General features: G+C 37.0%; 1 protein-coding gene across 11 annotated transcripts in view; it reads right to left on the reverse strand.

Annotated features, from left to right (window-relative positions):
• Window positions 1-22,865, reverse strand: part of ATP11B (ATPase phospholipid transporting 11B (putative)) — a 65,893-nt gene that overhangs the window by 19,628 nt on the left and 23,400 nt on the right. For 9 of the 11 annotated variants that reach the window (XR_004498682.1, XM_033516678.1, XM_033516681.1 and 6 more), the window contains exons 6-29: window positions 22,709-22,837; window positions 22,482-22,585; window positions 21,211-21,258; window positions 18,395-18,459; window positions 17,760-17,841; window positions 16,701-16,851; window positions 14,519-14,716; window positions 14,089-14,247; window positions 13,618-13,790; window positions 13,174-13,242; window positions 12,164-12,237; window positions 11,975-12,078; window positions 11,637-11,818; window positions 10,730-10,933; window positions 10,295-10,448; window positions 7,542-7,644; window positions 7,153-7,298; window positions 6,268-6,327; window positions 5,861-5,988; window positions 4,890-5,028; window positions 3,057-3,080; window positions 1,570-1,635; window positions 1,183-1,286; window positions 396-561 (exon numbers count right to left, since the gene is read on the reverse strand). Coding sequence is in view for 10 of the 11 variants with exons in the window: in XM_033516678.1 (XP_033372569.1) it covers window positions 396-561; window positions 1,183-1,286; window positions 1,570-1,635; window positions 3,057-3,080; window positions 4,890-5,028; window positions 5,861-5,988; window positions 6,268-6,327; window positions 7,153-7,298; window positions 7,542-7,644; window positions 10,295-10,448; window positions 10,730-10,933; window positions 11,637-11,818; window positions 11,975-12,078; window positions 12,164-12,237; window positions 13,174-13,242; window positions 13,618-13,790; window positions 14,089-14,247; window positions 14,519-14,716; window positions 16,701-16,851; window positions 17,760-17,841; window positions 18,395-18,459; window positions 21,211-21,258; window positions 22,482-22,585; window positions 22,709-22,837 (2,832 nt within the window). In the remaining variant the exon portion in view is untranslated. The remainder of the gene's footprint in view (window positions 1-395; window positions 562-1,182; window positions 1,287-1,569; window positions 1,636-3,056; window positions 3,081-4,889; window positions 5,029-5,860; window positions 5,989-6,267; window positions 6,328-7,152; window positions 7,299-7,541; window positions 7,645-10,294; window positions 10,449-10,729; window positions 10,934-11,636; window positions 11,819-11,974; window positions 12,079-12,163; window positions 12,238-13,173; window positions 13,243-13,617; window positions 13,791-14,088; window positions 14,248-14,518; window positions 14,717-16,700; window positions 16,852-17,759; window positions 17,842-18,394; window positions 18,460-21,210; window positions 21,259-22,481; window positions 22,586-22,708; window positions 22,838-22,865) is intronic. The other 2 variants (XM_015637346.3, XM_015637353.3) reach the window with 1 other exon arrangement.

Here is a 22,865-nt window from a genome sequence, read left to right on the forward strand (position 1 = left end):
ACTAATTTAAACAATTTTTACTGAAGTAATTTTTAAAATTATTGTTTCCATCATGTTTTACAAACTATTCAGTGCCAATCAGAGCAGTAGCTTCTAATACCTAGACAAAAAGTAAGTTACCATCTATAAAACAGTTTAAAAATGCACAGTATGATCCTTTCATACAGCTGCAAGGTGAGATGCAAAAGACTGAGTGATCCCTTCATAAATAATTCTATTCTTTTTATTACCAATTACTAAACATAAACATTACTGCCTTGTAAAATGGTGTCCTCACTTTTGTTATTTAAAATTAACAAGTGTATTTCAAAATGAGAACACTTTTCTACATTAAACATGACAGCAATGTAAGAGGGTAACGACTGGTCAAGATGGATACAAAAACATAACATTACCTGAGCTTTTTCAGTACTTGTTGGTTGCAGATGTCTGTACAGCACTTTCTTCACAACATCAATAAACAAACAAGCAACTACTATGAGGATTATGGCAAACCAAGCAGAACCACTTGACAACAGTTGAACAAATACAAAGTACATGTCCTGGGTATGTAAAAATGGCCTGAAAAGTTAAAAGAAGTGCAAATTACTAAAAAGAACTTTTAGGATCAAAAGCACTGCACAGGCTGTCTCAAGTGTATCTTATTTTACATCAAGCAGAGAGACTCAGGATGCAGAGTCACAACTGCACCATGTGCATGTGAAGTCCAGCAACCTGTTAGACCTGACCTGCAAGTGAGCTCCAGGGAAAGAGGGTCCTGAACTTTGGAGGAAAAGGTTATGATTTAGTTTTAAATTGTGTTGCAGAGAATCAAACCCTATCTCTCCAGACTCCAAACTACAGGCAAAAATACTTCAGCAGTTTACTGAAGTATCCAAATTTCTGTTGCAATCATTTATCTATTACATAGCACCTCTGGGAACCTATTTACTTCTTAAAAATGCCTTTATAGTTACAGGCTGCCAGAGACAGGTACTGTGTGTCCTTGAGCACAGACCAGCATAGCAGCACTTCTGAAATTTTTCAAAGAATCACCAAAAGCAAGTGGCCAGTCTAGATTTAAAACTTTTTTTTTTTCGCAAACCTGTCACAAAATTCAGAGCTAGACAGTAGAACATAATATTTCAGTGTTTTTTTAGCTTCATTGATATTACATGTGATAAAGGAGGGGGAAGCACTTACCAGATAATTCCCCCATAAAACAAGGAGAATATGAAATAAAAGACAATGGATCCCCAAGTAACAAAATGGTTTATCCATGTCCAGAAGTGAGTTTCTAGTGCCATCTAAAACAGAAATAACTTCAGTGAGCTTCTGTTTTCCACCCACTTCACAGAAAATGATAAATACCAATCAGAACACACTTATGAACTTCCAGCCCAAACACTAAATACTGTTGTAACACACAAAAACTAAAGAAAAATTTTAACCACTCTTGAAACTAAACATAGAAGTCACTTATCTGGAACCTTCAAGAATCAGTAACATTGGAGTAAGTTTTAAATTACTGCTTTATTACACATTTGCCTATACATCCAAACCCAGAGAGTAGACAGTGTGATATCATACCTTCATCGTAACAGTTATAACCATAACGGTGAAGACCAAAGTACCAAATGTCCAGTTCCCAAACATCTAAGAAAATGGCAAGGCAAAAATCATGGAAGAAAAAAAACATCAGTTAAGAGCATTCACAGTAAGTTAGATTCTTCTCAAGTCAGCTACACTAAAGAAATAAGACATAAGCTTGTGACAAGTAATCATCATGGAAAAAAGCAAGGAGGATACAACACAAACTACTAGAAATAATACAGCTTATGATAAGAGCAAAATTAACAACCCACAAATTATCTTTCTTCTTGGTTCAAAACAAATCACCACAAAGGCTAAATGAAATATGAAAAAAAAGGCCAAAACAGTATTATGAAATGATAGGAAAATGAAGATACCAGTTTGATCAATTCATTCTAAGCGTCCAATAGAAAGGAAATACTGGGTGGAAGGTATTCACTTTAAGTGCAAAACCCTTTTGAGTTTAAACACTTCCAGATAATTTTAAACATGCAGCATCAGATGAAGGTTCACTTTTAACCCCAAGCACAATTCTACAATTCAAAAATAATGGTGCCGTTGTATTTTACAAAGAAAATTCTAAGGAAAAGACACTTTGTTTCACGGCTAATAAACACAAAGTTTAGCTCTAATTCTGAAACACTGAAATCTGTTAGTTTTGTATTCTCTTGTGCACAAAAATTTAACTATCAAAACTCTGAACAAGGTCTACAACAATAAAATCTCAGCTCTGACAACCAAGCAGGGATGCTGAGGTTGTATCTATCTACACACATGCTACTCAGGACTGCCATTCTACACCAGGTCCAGCCTGGAATTGGCTGGGGGATCACAGGGAAGATGTTGCTGTTTCACAGCTGTTTTTGCCACTGACAAACTGAACAATGACCAAATCCTCAACTCTGCATTTACTGGTAGCAGACTAAGCAAGCAAGGAAGAAGGTACCACATGCAGACAGGCAACCAGGGTCACCCTAGAGCTGATGTGTCAGTATGGCACAGGGGCACGGAACTGGGATTCACACAGTTGTAGTTCTTGTTGCAGAGCTCTGACAAAAACATCCCAACAGCCTGAGGACAGATCTCACAACTGCTTCTCTCATCTATACACAAGGTAAAAAACTGAAGCAGCCATGAGTCTGGATTTACTGGTAATTTTAATGATCTTTGTGATAACATGTCTTCTTGAAGCCTGAGATTTACTTGCCCACCAACTGTAATGGTTAACAAGTAACGTGCTTCTTGTTAACTGCTGCAATGTTCATCTTCAAAGTAAAATTAAACAACTTCTCCTGAGTGACCTGTGAAAGAAAGTGTCTTTGCTAACACTGCCCTCAATGGTCACAGAGTTAGAATGCAAAACACGAACAGGTTCTTGCCACCATTTTATTTTTGAACACATTTACACTGTGGATGCTGCATCCCTTAATCCTATGAAGTAACAGATACAATATTTTGTATCTCCTCCTCTTCTAAACTCTTACCATTTGCCTGTTAGGTTTCAATATCTGACGACATGCACAGCATGAAAAAGGGGGGAGAAAAAAGAACTAAAAGATCAAGTAGTTGCACAATGTGTTGAGGTAAGCCTAACAAAGCACGAGTATTAACAAAATTATTTACAATCTCCTCTATTCTGCTGTGCTCTGAACTGAGAACTTGGAATGGAAACATGAGGCCTTGCACTAACGCTACCCTGTTCACAGATCTGTACAGGTGATCACTTCTTGAGGACTTAGTAAGAAAGCACTTCAGCAGTGCACAAAATCCTTTTGCCCTTAATCTTGGCTTTTCCAGGCACACATTAAATTTTGCAAGAAACTATGCAATGCAGTTATTTCACTGCAACACAGTTCTACCAGTTCTAATCATCATCTTTTATCAAGCAAAAAGAGGCAGAGTAACTAAAACCCAGAAAAGTCTTAGAATTTATTTGAAGCCATGTCATGTAAGAAGCTAAAGGGCAGCTGTCAATTTTCCAAACCAAACAGTTGTTACTAAATACAAAGGAAGTTTTTTCCTGCCCTGTGGACATTTACTAAGCAATTTTGAAGCGAGGTGCTTTGACAACTGAAGATGGATGCACCACACACACTGATTCATAGTCTAAAATTACCTCATTACAAGAGTCCTGAAGGACTTATACCAGCTCACAAGAATTTCAAATCCCACAGCTTGTAACAAACAACAAGAGAGGACACACTCATGCCTCAGCTGGAAAAAGACATTTTAATCTAAAGCACAACTATTTTAACATTCTTATCAAACACCTGATGATGGAATGGGCACTCCAGGTGGCTGCACCACTCTCTTCACTGCTCCTCATCCGCAGGGACAGACGCTGCCAGCCACCAGCTCTGCCTCTTCTGTTCACTGTCTGTACATCACTGCACTCCTGACTAAACTTCCTGAGCTCACGCCCACTCCCTGGCACCAGGTGACACTGAGAATTCAGCAGGATGCTGCTTTTGTCCCTTGTGCCACAGCTTGCAACTCTGCCAAGCACTATGAGAATTGGCAAGTCCTTCATGCCAGTATTAAGAATGGCGTAATGAGAAGGAAATGTATTTTTCCATTACTACCCACGTTTAACTAGGGAAAAATCAGTATCTAATTGCTCTAAACCAAGTTAACTAACTCAGAACCTGGGGGAATAAGGAAACAGACTTGTAATGGTTTCATTCAAGCTTTAGAGTTTTTTTTGTAAATGGCTCTTCCCGTGAACTTTAACATCTTTAAAACAGAAAGTGTCAAATTAGTGTACAATGATTTCATTAAGTTATGGCCTTAAAAACATTTATTGAATATAAAGCATAATTTAAAAGCAGCTTGCACCACCAAATATAAAAAAATTTAGAGTAATTAAAATAAAATATTTTCAGAAGAAGCTTTAAGACTTTTGTCAACTTTCAGCCTAGCTTTGTAACAGTTACTGAAGAGAAGCCATTGCTTGACATTGCAATTAAGTCCAATTCAAAATGACTTTTCAATGAATAAATATAAATTCTCATTTGCTGACATTATGAAATAGGATTTTGACCAAAAAAAGTTTACAAAATACAACAAAGTTCAAGACAAGCACGATACATTTATTATCTTGAAAGATATGTTCTCCAGGGACATATGCTTTCCCTGCTAATACAATTTCCATGCTAAGAAATGTTACTCTTGAGAGCACACACAAATCCCGACAAAGAATCTTTGATAATTGTAGTTCATAAAAACAACATTCTTTGGACACAGAAGGATTTTTCAAAAAAAGCATTAAGAAAAAATGCCAAAATTACAGTGATAGAATAATACTTATGATATTGTACCTGGCCATTTCCCAGCAGAGAAGTGTCTTCTCCCATTAGAAGATACGAGCCATAAAAGAAAACAAATGCATGAAAGAAGCCCAAGATGGTCCAGTAAAGAAATGGTTTAAACCCCAGATGGGCATTTTTGCTGATGTCTCTGCAGAAATAAAACAGATTTTGTATTTCATACTATCCATAACCATCAGTTGTCCACACTGCAGGACTGCTACTGCTTTGAATAAATGAAACTTTCTAGTGCACCAACACACATTTAACAAATGCTGACATATGAAAAAGATACATAAATCATGGGCAAAAAAAGAACTCTGAGCTCTCATGATTTGGTTCTGCTTTAAGAAGTGGTCACCAATGGCCAGGGTCTTGGGTCAAATTCAGATTTGCACAAACTAGAATTCTGATCCCTGGAGGTGGAACTGCAAGAGGAAGTAAAAGCCAGATCTCCTGAAACTTATCCCTTGCTCTGTTTAAAAGACCTTTACAAAAAGAGAAACATCTGAGACACATCTCTTTTTACAAAAATACCTATTTTTTTCTCCAAAAAGTAGTATGCAGTGCAACATGCTACCACTGGGAGGACATCTAATTCTACAGGAAATCACCCCTCCTCTTAGTAAAAGATTTTTTTGGTGATTCCCCTAACCATGGTGTCCTAGTTTTTCATTCTCTCATTCTCCTGTCTGAGTGGTTTTCACCTCCTACATGTAATGGAGAAGAAGGCTGCCAATCATATAAGCTGACCAAGTGCTCAATGCTCTTCACTTGTAACATGGCTGACATAAAAGGACACTTCTTTTAAAATACTTCTTTCAATTAACTTTTAGGATGAGAACTATGTAGCTTCAACTCTTCCTCATCGAGATAGTTACTAAAAATGCCTAAATTGAAATTAATTATTGTACGAATGCCTAACAGCAAGTTCAGAGTTGTGCAGATGTGCCCCTGTGGGGATTGATGCAGGACATACATACCTGTAGAGCACAGGTTTACTCTGCAATACATGCGGGTGCACATGCTGCTCAAAAAGACTGTAGATGAGGACAGGCAGGGAAGTGAAACAAATATTGTACAAAGTCAGGTATACACTGTCATAGAGCGTCTGCAAAGGAAAGCAAAAAGCATTTTATGCCTTGGAATTTATGAAGATTTATTAGCACACTTAGAGCAGCAATGATTGATGAGTTACGTGAATTTGCTAATTAGGAAAACAACTGCACTCACACAAGAATCCAATAACATCAGCTATCAAATACAGAAAATGAAGCTGGGTATTTGCTAAGTGCAACATCTCTGCCACTCCTTGAGTCACCCTTTCCAGTTTTCTTAATTCTGGACCTCAACTGTTTCACCGACAAGATGTCAGGCATGCAATACTTACTTGTTGTGAAAACAAACAGAAGAACTGATATAAAAATTGTGGTGTAATAAAGCACACATTCTGAAATAGAGAGAAGTGAAGGAAATAGTTAATCCTTAGTACATGTCTCATAGCCCTAGCAGAAATTGCTAACTCTTACAAGCTGGTAAAAATACACAGGGAGATCACAAAGCATTTCATCATTTTACTTGGCAAAATAAAGCAAGATGCTTTGCCTGAGAGGGTATTTTGCTTGTCCTTTGGGACAATGAACCTAAAAAGTATGAACTTAACTGTATGTGCTTGATGAGCACATCTTAACTACAGTAGTCTAAGTACTATTTAAGTAGAAGAAACCTATTCACGTTCCCCTTCAGTTTCTTCTTAAGAATCTCTTTGCAGACTAGATTCCACATTTTATTCGAGAAAGCTGTGCCCTGCTCATGTGAGTTTGCTGCATAGAAGCAAACAAAGCAGAACCCAAAATATAACACAATGCTATTGCCTTTAAATGAAAGAAAACAATTTCAAAAGGAATTTGGGAGCCAAAGCTGAAATCCCAGATAAAATTCAACGAAAGTGAGTTGTGAAAACATGTAAAGTATGTCAAAAACATGAACAAGTAAAAAAAAACCACCAAAAGCACCCCAAACAAACAAACAAAAACCCTGCCTTGAGAAAACAAACACATCAGCCTCTCAGCCTAGAGAAACTCACTGCAGTGAGTATTCAAAGCCTATTTCTAGGTGTAAAGACCAAACAAATTTCACAATTAAACTACTGCATTTGGTTGTAAAATATAAAATAAAAAAGCCCAGAAAACATGTTTAAACAGAGATATTTAACCTGATCCCAACAAAGATCTCAGATCTGAAACAAATTTCTTGCTGGAAAAAAAAAACTCACCTTATAAAAAAAGTACTGTACAAGGGTTGCTATTCTAATATAGTAAAAGTGCCCATGAACAAAAAGCAACTTGGAGAGGAATTTAAACCGTGCTATTGCATAGTCACTGTTTCTTACAGCTTGCCTTCCTTCCTTGCCCATGATTCCTGTAATGTTTGAGAAACAAAATACAAAACAGGTTAAGTATAACAAAACAGAAGTTTAAAAACCCAACAACATTCATCAGAAGCTACAGTTCTGTTTTCCTGCACCTCAACACAGTAAGGACTTCAGCAGCTTTCTGTTGCAAAGGAAGATATTATTCCTCACACTTACAACTAAAAGAAGCTGCTCATCTGCTGCTGATTGAAATAAAGAGGCCCCAATTGCTCGAGACAGAAGGAAGTTACCTATGCCAACATGTGCCTCCTGGATCATGCTCACATCATTAGCACCATCTCCGATTGCCAGCGTTATGGGCTTCTCTGGAGAGGTTTTTAACAGTCGAACCACCTGGAAAAAGAAAATTAAACACTTTTAGATTAGGCAGTCTACCTACAAACCATGTCACCAATTCCCAACTGTCTCGGTTAGCTGCCTAGATACTAGATACTAACTGCTGTAGATATAATTAATATATCCATGAATATCCATGTTTGGGTAAAAAACAGCTATGGAAAATCACATACATACATTAATTCCTTCTTTAGAAAAGCTGCGGGTTTTGGATCACAACCCTGATTTAAATATTATATCTGCCTTGAGCCTATTTTCCTGTTCTTATTTCAGTCTTTTTCAGCCCTTAGTTTGGTGCTTTATCATACAAAACAAAGTCAAGTCAAATAAAATTTAGAACTGAAAATTTACTTATGGAGTAATACAGATTTAGTGCCCTTTAATAACCCAGATTCTTCTTTGTATTCATAATTAATGGAACTAATCCAGGTGAAAGAAGAATTTGAAAAAGCAGATGCATTAGCTAAAAGAGCATATGCTGTTATTAAGGAAAATAGTTTCTTTCTAAAGCAACTTCATTATCACTGAAGGGTATTCTCAACTGACAAAGAAACAAAAGAAGATATGACAGAATAGGGGAAAAAATTATTGATATGCAAGGCCCTAAAATACTCAAAAGAGGAGCAGTGATATCAGATCTTCAATGTAAGTGTCAATAATACTCTAAATACAGAGGAGTTAGTTAGATGAGACTTTTGGTTAAGGAGAATTAGTGATTCATTAACCTCCCACAGACCTCTAGCTTAAGGTAGAACTTCACTAATTCAGTTATAAATGGGCTGCAGGTAAAGATATGAACGCAAATCTCAAGAGGTTTTCCAAAACCAAGAAAGTAAGTATGTATGAAAAAACATTTTCCCCCTCAAGTTCCAGAAACCCCAAAGTGCAAATATCAACAGAGCAACAGCATGAGGTTAAGTAGACACAAAAAAACTGTACTGGAGTAATTGGGTTGTAGCTGGCAGTGTCTGGGCATTGATTCACAGGAGTGGGAATTCACTTCACATGAGGAACACAACAGTGATTAAGCACAGTCCACAGCTCAGAGAAATCCACCTGGTTGTGGGAATACATTCCCTAATTGCAAGCATTAATATTCAAGTTTAAAGGTTCCCCATTCCTAAGGGGTAATTATTTCAAGTACATTTAGCATTAGATCCTAGGAAGCAGCCTTAGAGAGGTAACAAGGCTGCAGGATGTCACCCAGATCAGTCCTCTTGAGATGCCCAAGGCCTGTGTAATTTGGACAGACATACATCTATGTGAAAAGGTCAAGACAAATCCTCTGGCAAATTTTAACAGCAGCCATCAGCAGCAGCTCCAAATGACTGACATGATGATGTTTAAAAAAAGTTTTGAGTCATAAAACATACCAAAATTAGTAGTGAGACAGCTAACCATACATTAACATGTATTATAATTAAAGATGCAGAGATATTAAGCTGAATTCCAGCTTAATCTTGGAATAAGCCTCACAAAACGTTGCCTACAGCAAAAAATAACGTGCAAAACTAGACTAAACTGCCCTGCACTTCCTTCCCTACCCCTCATGTTTTATGGCATTTATCTTGGTGATTTATATACTTCAATGTTTGAAATTAAAAATTCACTGTAATCAAAATTCCATTTTACTGTACATCATGACTCAAGACAGAAAATAATCTCCATTATCTGCTGGTGAGGAGAGGAATTAAGGAAAGCAGTACAAAACATTATAAATCAAGTTAAATGACAAAATAAGAACAAGGACACGACACTGATAAATAACTGTACCTTAAACAGAGAGGATGGCAAAAATTCCAGCTAAAAGAATGTAAAGAGTGGACATATCCAATAGACTGGTTTACTCAGTTTAGCTACAACTGCCTTTCATTTTACTAAAACTACTATACCAGGTGAGCAGTTCTATACTGAAGTGATTCTAAAGACTGCATGAGAACTCTGGAAGGAAGAGTGACCTCCAAACAGGTTACAGTAAAACAGCCTGCCTCTTGAACATGTAATACCTCACAGAGGGGTTTCCTAGTGCTTTAAGATAAAGAGGTATCTTTACATGAAGAGAAAATTTTAAAAGGAAAGAATATAATCCTTCAGAACTTTGCTTTCCGGAGTAAAAAAACAAACCAGAACACAAAATCTGAATGTGAATCTTATCCAACATGTATTTGAGTAGAATTCAGTACATGTGAAGGAAAAATGATATTAGAAGAGAGTATTAAGGCAAACCTTTCCTGGAGACTAGGCCTTAGCTTTCCTTCTCTTTTACTTCTTCCTCAAACTTGGATATTTTTAAAGTATTTCTTCTTACAGGTTCATGAATTTTCAATTTAGTTTTTTTGGTTTGGAGAAGTGACAGAGAAGCCAAGGCAAAAGTGTACAGGAGATGGGAAGAGCTGCTGCCTTACTGAGCACTCGAGGCAGAATAAAGATGAGCTTGGTGGTAGTATTCTGATTTCCCCATCCACTTGCAAACTTTTAAACACACACGTAGAAACTTCTGAGCAAACTACTCTAGATCTGAATTTAACAAGGATTTGGAGGTCACAAAAAGGGTCAGACAAACAAACAAAGCAATTTCAGAAATCCTTGCCTCCACAAAGCATGGTAAAAATACTGCAAAGGAAATCCTGACTATATTCTCACTTACCTTTGCTTTCTGAAGGGGTGCCATGCGACAGCACAACACTGCAGAACAGTTTTTGCAAACTTCCATGAACAGTTTTTCATGTTCCCTGAGTGCAAGAGAGAGGCTGGTCCCATCCACAACCAGTCCATGCTGGATAACATGGTCTTCCTTTATTCTATTAGGAGACAAAAATGCTGACTTTGTACCAGTGTTAACAGTAAAATTCCAATTTTGCTATAAACCATATTGTTTGTTTGTTGACCAGACAATAAACAAAGGAGTTAATCTGCCAGACAGACTACTTCTTCCAGCCTGCTATGATATTAATAAATTTTTTTTTAAAAAAGACAACTTCTTTGTTTGGCATGTGCTTCGAAGAGCCTGCCATAAAATCAAAAAATGAAAACAATCCAAGCTAAGATCATTACTGAGATAGTAACATCTCAGGTATTTTACCTCTTGGCTAGCTGCCTCAGCTGTTCTGCACAGGTACTGTCTGACTTGTGCTGCACAAGCTCAAGGATGTTCATGGTTCTGTGAAAGTGTCCACAAGATAAACTGACACTAACAGCTGTTTCGTGCTTGTCTCCAGTGAGCACCCACACTTTGATACCAGCCAGCCTGAGGGCTTCTATAGTTTCTTGGACTTTCTCCTGCAGTCTAGAGAAACAAGAAAAATCTTAAATAACCAACTGAACACTTAACAAACAAGAGCTCATACTGTAACTTCATGTTACCACTATAACCCCACTGTCATGGTGAGTTAAGTCTGACTTTCCATTTTTACATATATTTTCAGATAATCGTAGTCTGGCAACAAAACAAAGGCCTTGATAACACAAAAAACAAACCTCAATCCTGCTAAGGGATCAAAAATTTGTAATAAGCATATCTTGATTTAAAACAGGCACCATCACTGCATCTGAGAAGCTTTAAAACAGTCTGCAATAATTCCTGGCTACTGTGGTGCATGAAAAGCTTCTTGTGCCCCATGTGCTCACTTCAGTGTACAACACACCCTGTGACCTACAGAGCACAAGCAGAAGCAGAATGCTTTCCAAAGGAGTTGTGTGTAGAAGCTTTCCCAAGGAATTTGCTGTTGCATTAAATATTTGCTGCAACTATTCCACTTCACATACATGAAATCTCTTCTGATGAAACACACTGTACATCAATGTTATTAAGACAGAATCAGTTGGTACAAGTTTTGTTTTGAACGTGCCTCAACCCAAAGGAAAATGTACTAAACAAGAATAGCACAGAACTTTTGGGCATAGTGGGAGAGCTTTTCACACTTCATATTTCAAGCATAAATCCTAAACTCGCTGGGTTTGAGCATAGATAGCAGAACTCCATGGCATACTTGTCTTCTACTCCTGTAGCCCCAAGTAATTCCAGATCCCTTTCTATGAAGTTGAACACATCTGCTAATCTCTCTTCCCGCTGCTGTAAGGCAGTCCTGGCCTCATGAAGGCGTTTGCCAATTTCTTGGTACTCCTCAGGTGTGAATCTTCTGTAGGCCACACACAAAGTTCTTAGGCCTTTCTGTGAGAAAATAAAAGACTATATTCAGAGTAGATACAATTCTGATCCAACAAGAAGGTGTCACCAGTAATTTTTTCACTTCAAGTCACAATGTATACTGCATGAATTTTCTTCTGATCAGCTGAGACTGGGAGCTGGGCAAGCATATACACTTACCAAAGCAAATTCATCCACATGTATCCTTGTTTTATCTATTTCTCCACTCTTACTACGAGGAAGAATGGAAGATTCTGCTCCCTTTGTGAATAAAAGCTTCTCCCCTGGAAAGTCAAATAGAACTGAAATGAAAAATAATGCAGTTTAAGAAGTTCCCAAGTGCTGCTAGTGCAATTTCTGATCACCCACCTGAGGGACTCTCTACAATGACACTCATTCGTCTGCGATTTGGATCAAACTCCAAAACATGAAGCAATTTATACCTGCATTTTGTGTTTTAAAAGGGGACAGGAAGAAAACATTTTTAGAAATAAATTTCCAAAGACAATTACTTATAAATAGACTCTTACACCACAGACCTTTCCTCAAAGTGTCATTTTTGTATAGAAACTCCAAAAGCAATGCTACTACTGCTGAACAACAATCACTCTTCATTGTTTTTTATCAGTTTATATATGCTTAATTCCATTCTGTAAGAATAAAAGGGTCTTCTACCAACAGAAATAGCTTTCTGAATACTAACTTGACATTTGGCAATTACAAGCAGCTCCTATCTATTTTTTCATCCTTCTGTCATTACTTTAAGTATAACTTTGAAAAGTATGTTTCTTTTCTGACAAATTTGTAAAAAATCTAGACTGTCAAACAAGTGTGTGTTCCCTGGTAAGTGGATAAGTTTTTGTTATGTTATCACTAGCTTACAAAATTAATTTTAGACATTTAAATTCAAACTACTGCCAACTAGCTGACACAGATGAAATGAGTAAAAGGAGCTATGGCATACTGCAGATGTACAGTTATTAATAATTTGTACTCATTTTGGGAAAGTTTAAAATATCTAATTAGATTATGCACAGATGAGACTGATTCTGGGAATTTCTAGAGCTGAAACAAGACTTGAATATGAAATTCTGTTTTCCAACTGCTACAGTCTCTACCTTTGAGGAATGGGAAAAGATACAAACTGTTACAACACACACCTACACAGAGTAACTCACACAAAATTCTTGCATCTCAGCTACAATTGGTAAGGAATAAGATGCAAGCTGTCTTGAAGACATCAAGGGAAAAGCATTAAACAGAGCACGCTGTGGAAAGGCAAGGTTTGCTTATGAACAGAGAGGATTAAGAGAAGAACATTTCATTAATCTTCACTACTGTTCTGTCCTTCAAAATAAACATGGAAAAAAAACAAATACCTCTCTGGTTTTCCAAGACTTTTTACTTCCATACTGTCTCCACTAATTCCAGTAAATACTACTCCAACCCTAAAAATAAAGAAAATGTACATTTAATTATCACTTTAGACAAAATGCCTATTAATGGAGGGAAGAGAAGATGGCAGGGAAGAAAAGGAGAGATTTACACCCCATTACTTTACTCTGCTTCTAGGGAAAATTAAGAATGCCATTTCTGCAGCAATTTATTCACATCATACTCTGACCACTGTAATTTCTCAAGTATTTTCATAACTATTTTAAATCATCACTTTGTAATACACCTAGGGGGTTGTGTATTTTACATCTGAATGTTTTCCCAGTAAGGTGACAGTGCCAGGCCCTGGGCTTCATCAGTGTTCTGAGCCATTTCTAAGGCTGCCCTCGCAGGCAATTCCTGTGTCAGACAGTCCTGGCAGTGCTCACCGGCTCGCAGCTTCCACTAAAGCCTTCTCATCTGGAGAAGAAGCATAATATTCCAGTGGGGATGTTATTCCATTGGCATGCCAGGGACCATCAGCACCATCTGTCTGATCTGCATTGATCTGCACTGTATGACACAGACAAACTGCTTTCAAGAAGAGCTCTTCCTCTTTCACCTAGAAGAAAGAAAATTGTGATTTTTAACATTTACATATCAACCCAGTTTTGAACACACTTAAGGAAAAAGTGTTTTTACTTACAAATCTGCCAAGCATTTCATGTTAAATAATCACATCTCAACATGTTTAATAAATATTATTTGTTCAGTGACACTTGAAAGCTTCAAACTATTCAGAAATTCTGATTTATGTATGGGTTGGGGTTTTCTTTATGCTAACGGTGCAAGAATATTTCTCTGAAATAAAACACTTTCCATCTAGGATGACTAATGCTGGGAAAACCAAAGAGCCTTACCAAACCATGCCTATTTCCATCTGGAGAATCTTCAGAAAATCCCTCTGGAGTTAGTTTACCATTGACCTCTTGGTACTTTATGCCATTAATGGAGCACTCCCGAAACTGCATCTCATTTTCAGTTAATGTACCAGTTTTGTCTGTAAAAACATACTCTACCTTTTGTAAAATAAAACAAAAAAACAAACTTGGAATTGCATGTACTTGTTAGAAGAAAAAAGATACAACAGTCTTCACTCACACTTTCTATTACACATGCTTTTTTAATCATGTAAGAATTATAACTTCTGCCATCAGATCTTTATACCTTATTTTAAAATTAATCAGAAACCATATCACAAGTAACAAAAAGCCTGCAGTAACAAATTTTAATATTAAAAACAAAGCAGAAAATAGGTTAGAAAAACCCAACAGACAACAGATTTTTTACCTGTCCCAGTTCCTCATTGAGGTCTGAAGTATTTACTTGTGCTCTCTGGTTTGTTTCTTCATGATAGAGGTCAAGATCCCAGCCAATAAAAAAAGATCCAAGAAATTTCTGCATCTCAACAGTCACATAGAGTGAAATGGGTATGATAAAATTGTAAAGTACCAGAAAAGCAAGAAAATCTGAAATAAATCTCAGGATCTACAAGAGAAAAAAAGAAAACATGAAGATTACCACAGTGGTCAGGTCAAATATGGTGACTTAATTATGCTTCAATATGCATGAAGAATGACAAACTGGAAGAGCCAGAGAAGCCCAAGTCCCACGTACACAGGAGAGAGACACCAGTGACAATGCAAGCATTTGCAGGTTGCCCCAGTAACACGCCTTCACACTGATGCAAAAAGTCTACCTTAAGCTGTGACTGGAGGTTTCAATTCACAAGTTCATTAATTTTTGTCTCTCTACTGAATCTGTCAGGAGAGCTGCCAATTAATATTAACTGTCGTGGTGATTCTGTTTTCAACTCTGAAAGAATTTGGTCTAAGAAAACAAATGTGTTCCCCATTCCATCAAACATCATTCATATAAGCTTCTCTAAGGAACCTTAAATTGTGAAGGCAAACAAGTGTTTTTCCATGCTGCCAGAGGAATCTGCAAGCACTCTGCTGTTTCAGGACAGCAAAGTGTCAAGAGGGTTCCTGTGTGCTGGCATTCCCCACTGATTTGGGTGATCCAGACTACAGGAAAAGAAAGCAACCACATGGATTTCTTTTATGCCTCTTCAAGTCATTGTGTTCTGCACACACATTTCAGGCAAATACCTATGTGACAGGAGAGAAACTTCTTTTTACTAGGTATGAAACCCTGAAATGGAACACCACAGTCACTTTTTCATCTGCACAACAAACTCAGTATATAAATTGTACTTTGGAAAGACTCTTACCGACACCTGAATATTGTGCAAAGGAGATTAGAGATGACAAAAACCAGGCCACCTCTTTTAACGCCACCAGATATTGGTGCAGGAGAACATTTTAAATAAAGGAAGCATAAAAGTTTGCAAAGCTAAATAATGTCTGTTCTTCCTCTTTAGGGAGCATTGCTATAAGTATTTAATAAATAATTAAACTAACTGACAAAAACTCAGCAAGTTCTGTGCCTAAATATATCTTCCAAACTAAACAGAAAAGAAAGACAGAAAGTGAGAGCAGTAATTCATCTAATAGAAGTAGTGACAATTTAAATTAGAGAGCTTCTTCAAGCAATGGCAATGAAATAACAATCTGCACACACAGGAGGAGATGGACAGCGAAAGCACTCCGAGTAAGGATGTCAGCATGCTGAGAAATGCAAAACAGATTGTGGAAGTCAACATGGGAGACAGAAAAACAGAGGCATGACAGAAGGAGAATGACGCTGCAGAAACACACACAGCTCTCTACATTCCTGATGGCAAAGGAATGGAAAGATTGAGGAAATACTTATCCCTGCTCTATTCAGAACTGAAAGGCTCCACAGGCTAGACTAACTTGCATAGCAATTATTTCAAATTAAGCTCCTGAACCGCTTTGGACAAAGGCAGACTCATACAGAAATCAAAAATTAAACAGAACACAGAAAAATACAGACTAATTGAAAAAAGAGAGATACTTTTCAGAACCATAGATTTCAGGGACACTTTAAAGTATCCCTTCAATCTCCAAAGAGAACTGAGCAGGCAAGCAGGAGCTTGAGCAAAATTACAGCCTTACAAAATTGCCCAAACCATCTCAACATCAGAATGTCCAAAATTCCTGAACTGTGAAATTGCTGCAATAGAACATACACAAGAACAGCCATCCTCCACCTCTTTTCCTTTATGGAATGACAAAAGACAACCTAAAGAACAATAATTACAACATAGACTATCAGAAATATGTCCTAACAAAGCCTTTTCAAAAGTTTTCAAAAAGTCTGGTCTTTTCATAAAGGAAGAGAAAGTCCAACCAGTAACAGAGGTAGAACTATTTCTACACAATGGTGAGGCTACATGGGACTAACCTAAAAATCACTGAGACAACAGCAGAGACTTGCAAGTGGATCCTTTGGTGGTAACACATAGAATAGAGACACAATATATATGACATTGAGTGTATATTGGTTGAGTGTTCCTCCGATATGCAACTGGGCAGAACTAGGTTACCTTACTGCTGTTTCTTTCATGCTCTGTTTTCTCATTATACCAAGGCTCATCCCATTTCTCTTCAGCTTGCCAGGCATACTTTAAAATAGTGCTCAGAATGGCTTCAAAAAGGAGGATTATTAGATAAATAATCAAAAAGGAATTCATGGACCTATAAAGAGGCAAAAAAAAGAAAGCAAGAAACTTCAGTTTATTTTACTTCATCTGTTGACACTGTGGTTACATGAATTGATCAAAATCGTGTTGGACCTTTTTTAAGAAGTGTATCCTGTGCTTGATACAGATATAAAGTTTCTATGTGACAAGCAGGAAACAGAATGGGAAAGAAATTCTACATCTCACTAAGATAAATTCTCTATATAGCAATATGAAGACTAGATTAAGATGCAGGAACACCCCAAGAGCAGACTTGTGTCACACCTTGGAGTCCCACATTGGTCCTCTTTTTCCCCAAGGAGCTTGCAAGGCTGTACAGACAGTACAAACAAGCACAGCAGAAACCCATGGCTGCACCTTTTCCTCAGTTAGAAGAGCACTGTCATGTGCAGCTGAGTATTTAACCCAGGCCAGGCTATGGCAGGACAGTCACACCTGCTTCTTGTTCTGTAACCAGCCAGATCATCCTTCCTGCCCTCTCTTCGATGACTCAGCTTCTCTTGTGCTACATACAGTTGTTCCTATGTACTTTGTTTGTGTACTGTGGAGCTATATATTTGCACAAGAACAAAGGGGGGCTCTGATATTTTTAGTAACTGGAATAAAGGCAACATATCAGAACTCCTTTTCCTTTTAAAATAAATAATGAGATTCAATATAAATATCTATATATAACACCTATCCTGCAACCAGGAGCAAGCTTGGGTATTTCCACTTTGCACTAAAGGATGAAAGATCAAGAAATGGATTTTTTCTTTATAACTTCCTACTGTTGGCAAGGCAATTAACACTCTCTTCTCTCTGCCTATAACTCAATGATTAGAGCACCAGGATTTTAAGGTTACATAGGAAAAACTAAGTTAAAGCTCTACAAATAAGAACGATATTAGAAAATAAACATACTTTTCTACTGCTGACCGTTTCTGAGATTTACTCTTGTAATTTAATGCCATCTTTGTCTCCATACCTGTATACACAGCAACACCTGGGAAGGAAGGGGGGAAGAGTCAGACTTCATTTTCTGCATAAATACAGTTTGCAGAATTTTTAAGTTGAGAGATAAAGGATAAAAGCAAAGCTGGTACTACTTCTGTGTTTACTATGAGACAGTATTTTGTACTATTGGCAAGACTCTTCTATAGTAAAAAGAGTACTACCAAAGTAATTTTAACACCTACTTTAACATTGTTCATTATTATGACTGTACTGCTCTTCAATATGTATTTTATGGAAATCAGCATGGTAAATCTCAGGAGAAAGCCTTGAACAATAGGTAACAGTAAGAACAGTCATTTATCCATTGAAGTTAAGTTATTCCTTTATCAAACCACTTCAAATATTTTCACAGAGCAGAGCTGGAACTTTATATCCTTAGAGGTTCTTCAGCATAATATCATTACTTTCATCTATAATCATATCCCCTCAGGTAACAGCCAGAAAGATTATTACAATTTCTTCAGTGCAAGTAGAATTAAAACACAGTTCATCAACATGCTTTAAGAAGAGAATACTCTTTAAATATTTAGATGTCTACAAACCAAATATTTCTTTAGTGTTTTTTAATCTTGCTCCACGAAGTAAGAGACTTTCAGGCCCAAGAGGTCTAAAAAGAAATAGACATATCAGCATGTAAACATCAGCTGTTCTGTATTCTGGAGAAGTACTGAAATCCCATTTCCTATGCAAAACTGTCCTATATCCCCCATAAATTCCCAATGTAGTAACTCAATCAGCAATCTTACCCCTTTCACCACACCTCCCACATGTCTCCACAGAGCTCTCTGTTTCCTTTCATGTCTCCTTTGGTCACTGCCATGCTCCCCCACCACTGTTCCATATCCCCTAACTACTGACTGAACTAAATATTCCAAATGGCAGGTTCAGAGAGACCCACAAGGTACTTGGGAAGGAAGCAGACATGAAACCAGTCGAGCTCACAGTGGACCCAAAGTGCTGTTTTAGGTTTGGTTAACTTATCACCCCTCTACCCCTCTATCAGGCTGAAACGATCTAGAAAGCTCAAAAGTTACTCATAGCAAAGAAAAAAAGTTATTCATAGTAAAGAAACAATTAGATGGACACCATCACAGCAAAGCCAATTTTGTTTCCTAACACAGGAAATAAAATGTATTTTCCTCACACCTATCACAATACAATAACATTCATTTCTTTGGCTACATTTACCACAAGCAGTGCTGTGAAAATAAGGGTCCAGTTAGAAACAAGGTTAATATAAGGTTAGAACCATATGTTCTACTGCAGCAGCTGTATCATCTTTAGAAACTGCCAGCAGGGTTGGTTTGAAATTTTTTAAAAGGTACTTCTCCCACTATTTCAAATGAAAGCACAAATCTAACAACTGCAGTGGCCAGATTGACATATTGGGTAGAAACAGAAGAATTAAAAGTTCAGATACTAAGTACTTTGGCATGCAAGCCCTTGGGTTTACCCTACTTTTCCTTTAGCTGTGCCACATGCAGGCCATGATCACTATTATATAAACAAAGCTCTTGAACTTGAAGTCCCTTTGAAAGTATAAGGTGAAGCCACTCAAAAACCACACCATGCACCTCCCCACAGTCAAAAATTTAATTTGAATGTTACTGCAAATGTAGCAGTTACCATCACAAATACCATGTGTATCAATTACACACACAGATGATGATGGATTCTTTAAATTAAACATACTTTTGTTAATATTTTAGACTCAGACTTTGACTGAAAATTTGAACGATAATTGACAAAATGCTTGAGCATTTAAAAATTTCATATAAGAAACATAATTTATATTTCTGGATTCAATTTTGTAAAACCAGCCTGACAAACCCAAAATACCAAACTTGAGTCAGTGCAACACAGACCAAACAAGTTTATCTTTGACAGAAGATATAACTCCACTAGTAGTGGAGCTAGAACATGCAATTATTTTTTTTCACCTCCCTTTAAACCAGCTCTGTTTTACATTGTCAACTGAATTATTTTGATAGATTATCCTAATGTTGTGTCTGTCAAGCTTGCCAGCAATGAATTCTGAAAAGCTCTCAATGAAGTAGCAGAAGTGACCTTAGAAAACAGTTCATTGTTTTTTTTGGAGGTGCCATGGGTGGGGGCTTTTTGGTGAGGGTGACTAAGCCACCGAGCTTGAGGCCAAGTAACCTGGCTGCTACACTTCCATGTTTCTTGCAAAACCACTGAAAACTCCTTGGTTCACTCTGAACTCCATGTCACTCCCATCCAAATCTGACAGATGTTTGCCAGCCTCAGACTAAGACATTCAGTATTCAGTTCCTCATACTGAAGGCAGATATTACATGGAAAACAGTACTCTTTTAATATTCATGTAGAAATTTCACTAAAAAAAAGTGTAAAATAAAACATTTTGGACATTAGAGGAGTCAAAGAACTGCAACAGATTTACCTGTTTCTGTGACAAATTTACACACAGCACTTCACCTTTTCAGAAGAGGTGGCAAAGTTTTTTTTGAAAGCTGGACAATCAACAACTCTCAAGACAAAATAACTAAACTTGAATGCTAAATATTTCTGAAAATTTGGCAATTTCTTGTGAGTGATTTCTATGTCTTTATTTCAAACCCTGATCCTTCTCACTCCTGTCCTTCCTGGTTTATCTCCTATCCTGTTGTGGTGGGGGAAATTGAGTGAGCACCTGTTTGGATGCCTTGCTGGTAGCTGGGAACAACACACAGCAATTAGAAATCTTCTCAGGAAGTCGAGACGGAAGTCTGTAAATGGCTTCACATCTTTATTTTTATATTTGCACATGTGTTTGTTACTTGCTGTGACTGCACAAGGAAAGGTGGTGAGCACATGATTATGTGCACACAGTTGTGTTGCCTGTGACAGATGTAAGCCCTTATCTGCACAGTCCAGCTGTAGTTTGAAATAGATACTAAAAATTACAAATTTGTAGCAGAAGCTTTGTTAAACCATCAGTTTCTAAGGATTTCAACTGCAAAAACTCCTTCACAGTGCCTCTAATGACAGGGGATCTGTTGTAGCATAGATAATACGTCAGTGGAAATTGTTTCAGATCAATAAATGCTTTAATTAACAAATAACAACAAAGTTACCAGCTGATTACCACTGCCAAAAAATTACCCACTTCACAACAGCCAAGATTTTTCCAGAACCCTTGTATTAAATCTGTAAAACTGTGTAGTAATGAACTTCTTTCACTCCTTTTTTATCATGTCCATCTGAGGTATGCAGCTGCAGTTGATACTTTTAGTAAAAATACCTCCCCTTTTCATATATTCAACAGTAACTCTTGTAATGGCAAGATTTAAACCACCTCCACGTGTTCTAAATAATCATCTTATACAAATTTACTCACCGTACTATTTCTTCAGCTTGTTGACTTACAGTTATTCTTCCAACAAATCTATGAAAGACGGATACATCTTAGAAGTATCTACATAAAGACTCAAAAATATATAAACCTCTGTATTTACAAAAAAGTCATTAATGGCTCAGAAGTAAACTTTTAATAACAACCAAACTGAACCAATATGGCAAAACTGGCAATAATTTTACAAGAGACATTTAACAAGAGAAACATTTATCCCTCAAAGGAATAGGCATTTGAGAAAGCTTATTAACTCTGATTAGTTACCACAAAAGATTATATTTATATTAATTTAAAACAGATTGTGACTTCTCCATGATTCAGTAAGAAATAATTTCTCAACAAATGTTAGTTTGTGCATTATCCACCAGAAATAGTAACTTATCATTCAATAAAGCCAATCTACTGCACATTTAAAAATCTGACACACACATATTTAGCATGACTCCAGACACAAAAAGGGACACAAACTTCTATAGTGATTGTACTTTAATTTGCTAAATATCAAATATTTGAAGACCTGTTCAAACTGAATATCTTAGTTTTAAAAAAACTTAATATTTCTAGAACATCTCCAAGTTTACTTAAGAACAGCTGCAATAATATACTTGGATTTGAAAAACTACTACTTCATAGCTACCATTTTCCATTGTACAATTCAGAAGAAACTTGGATGGGAACATAACTTTTGCTACCCATGATGCTGCTTTACAGAGTCTACAACCTTGCTCACTGATGGTAAAGCAAAAATTTGGATATCCCCATTTTTAATAAGGTTTTGCTGCTGAAGAATGGAGTTCAAATCTCTGGAGCATATGTGAAATAAATATGAGCAACACATCCTTAGAATTAGATGAGTCAATTCCATTTCCTATATACTATCTGAGACTGAAACATATACTATATAATAATGAAATCTCCTGGCAGAACCTTACAGAACTTTCTTCAACCTGATCAGACTGTAGGCCATTTAATTCTTTAAAATCTAAAAACAAATTTTCTGATTATAACTGAAATGTACATAATTAAAATAAAAAAGATAAATATCATAATGTCTGATTTACTACTCAAGTACTCAAATTTAATTTGTCACTTGCAACTGTCAGTAAGTACATATGTACAAACACAAGCTGATTATTAAAACCTAAAATTCAAGCAGATGTCTGAAGCTATTTTAATCCTTGCAAGGCCTGCAACATTCTGAGCATTAAACACCTCCTTCTGACTTAATTTCAAAATATTTACTAATAAAATGATACCTGTATAGATCTGCTTCTGGCTGCTGACATTCTATAACAGCTACCAGTTTGTCCAGGTTGGCAACAGACTGCAGCACTGCTGTTTCTGGGACTGCAACGTGTGTCTGTAAAACAGTGCCCGTTGTGTTATACAGGACTACCAGGCAGCAGGACAGGTATTTCAACAGGCTGAACAAAAAACAGCACCACAAATTAACTGCATTCTATTGTACAGAAGTAACCCAGACCTTAAGATTGGTCTCTCCATCCAAACTCGCAGTGGTAACGTGGCATGAACCGTCCACTCGGTCAGACGACAGGAGCACCAGATCAACAGGGAAAGTCTCATCTTTGGCTACTCTGACAATGTCCCCCACCTAACAAAGTCAACATAGATCAGAAAGG

Source organism: Parus major, chromosome 9 (genome assembly GCF_001522545.3).
Source record: "Parus major isolate Abel chromosome 9, Parus_major1.1, whole genome shotgun sequence".
Classification (NCBI taxonomy): domain Eukaryota; kingdom Metazoa; phylum Chordata; class Aves; order Passeriformes; family Paridae; genus Parus; species Parus major.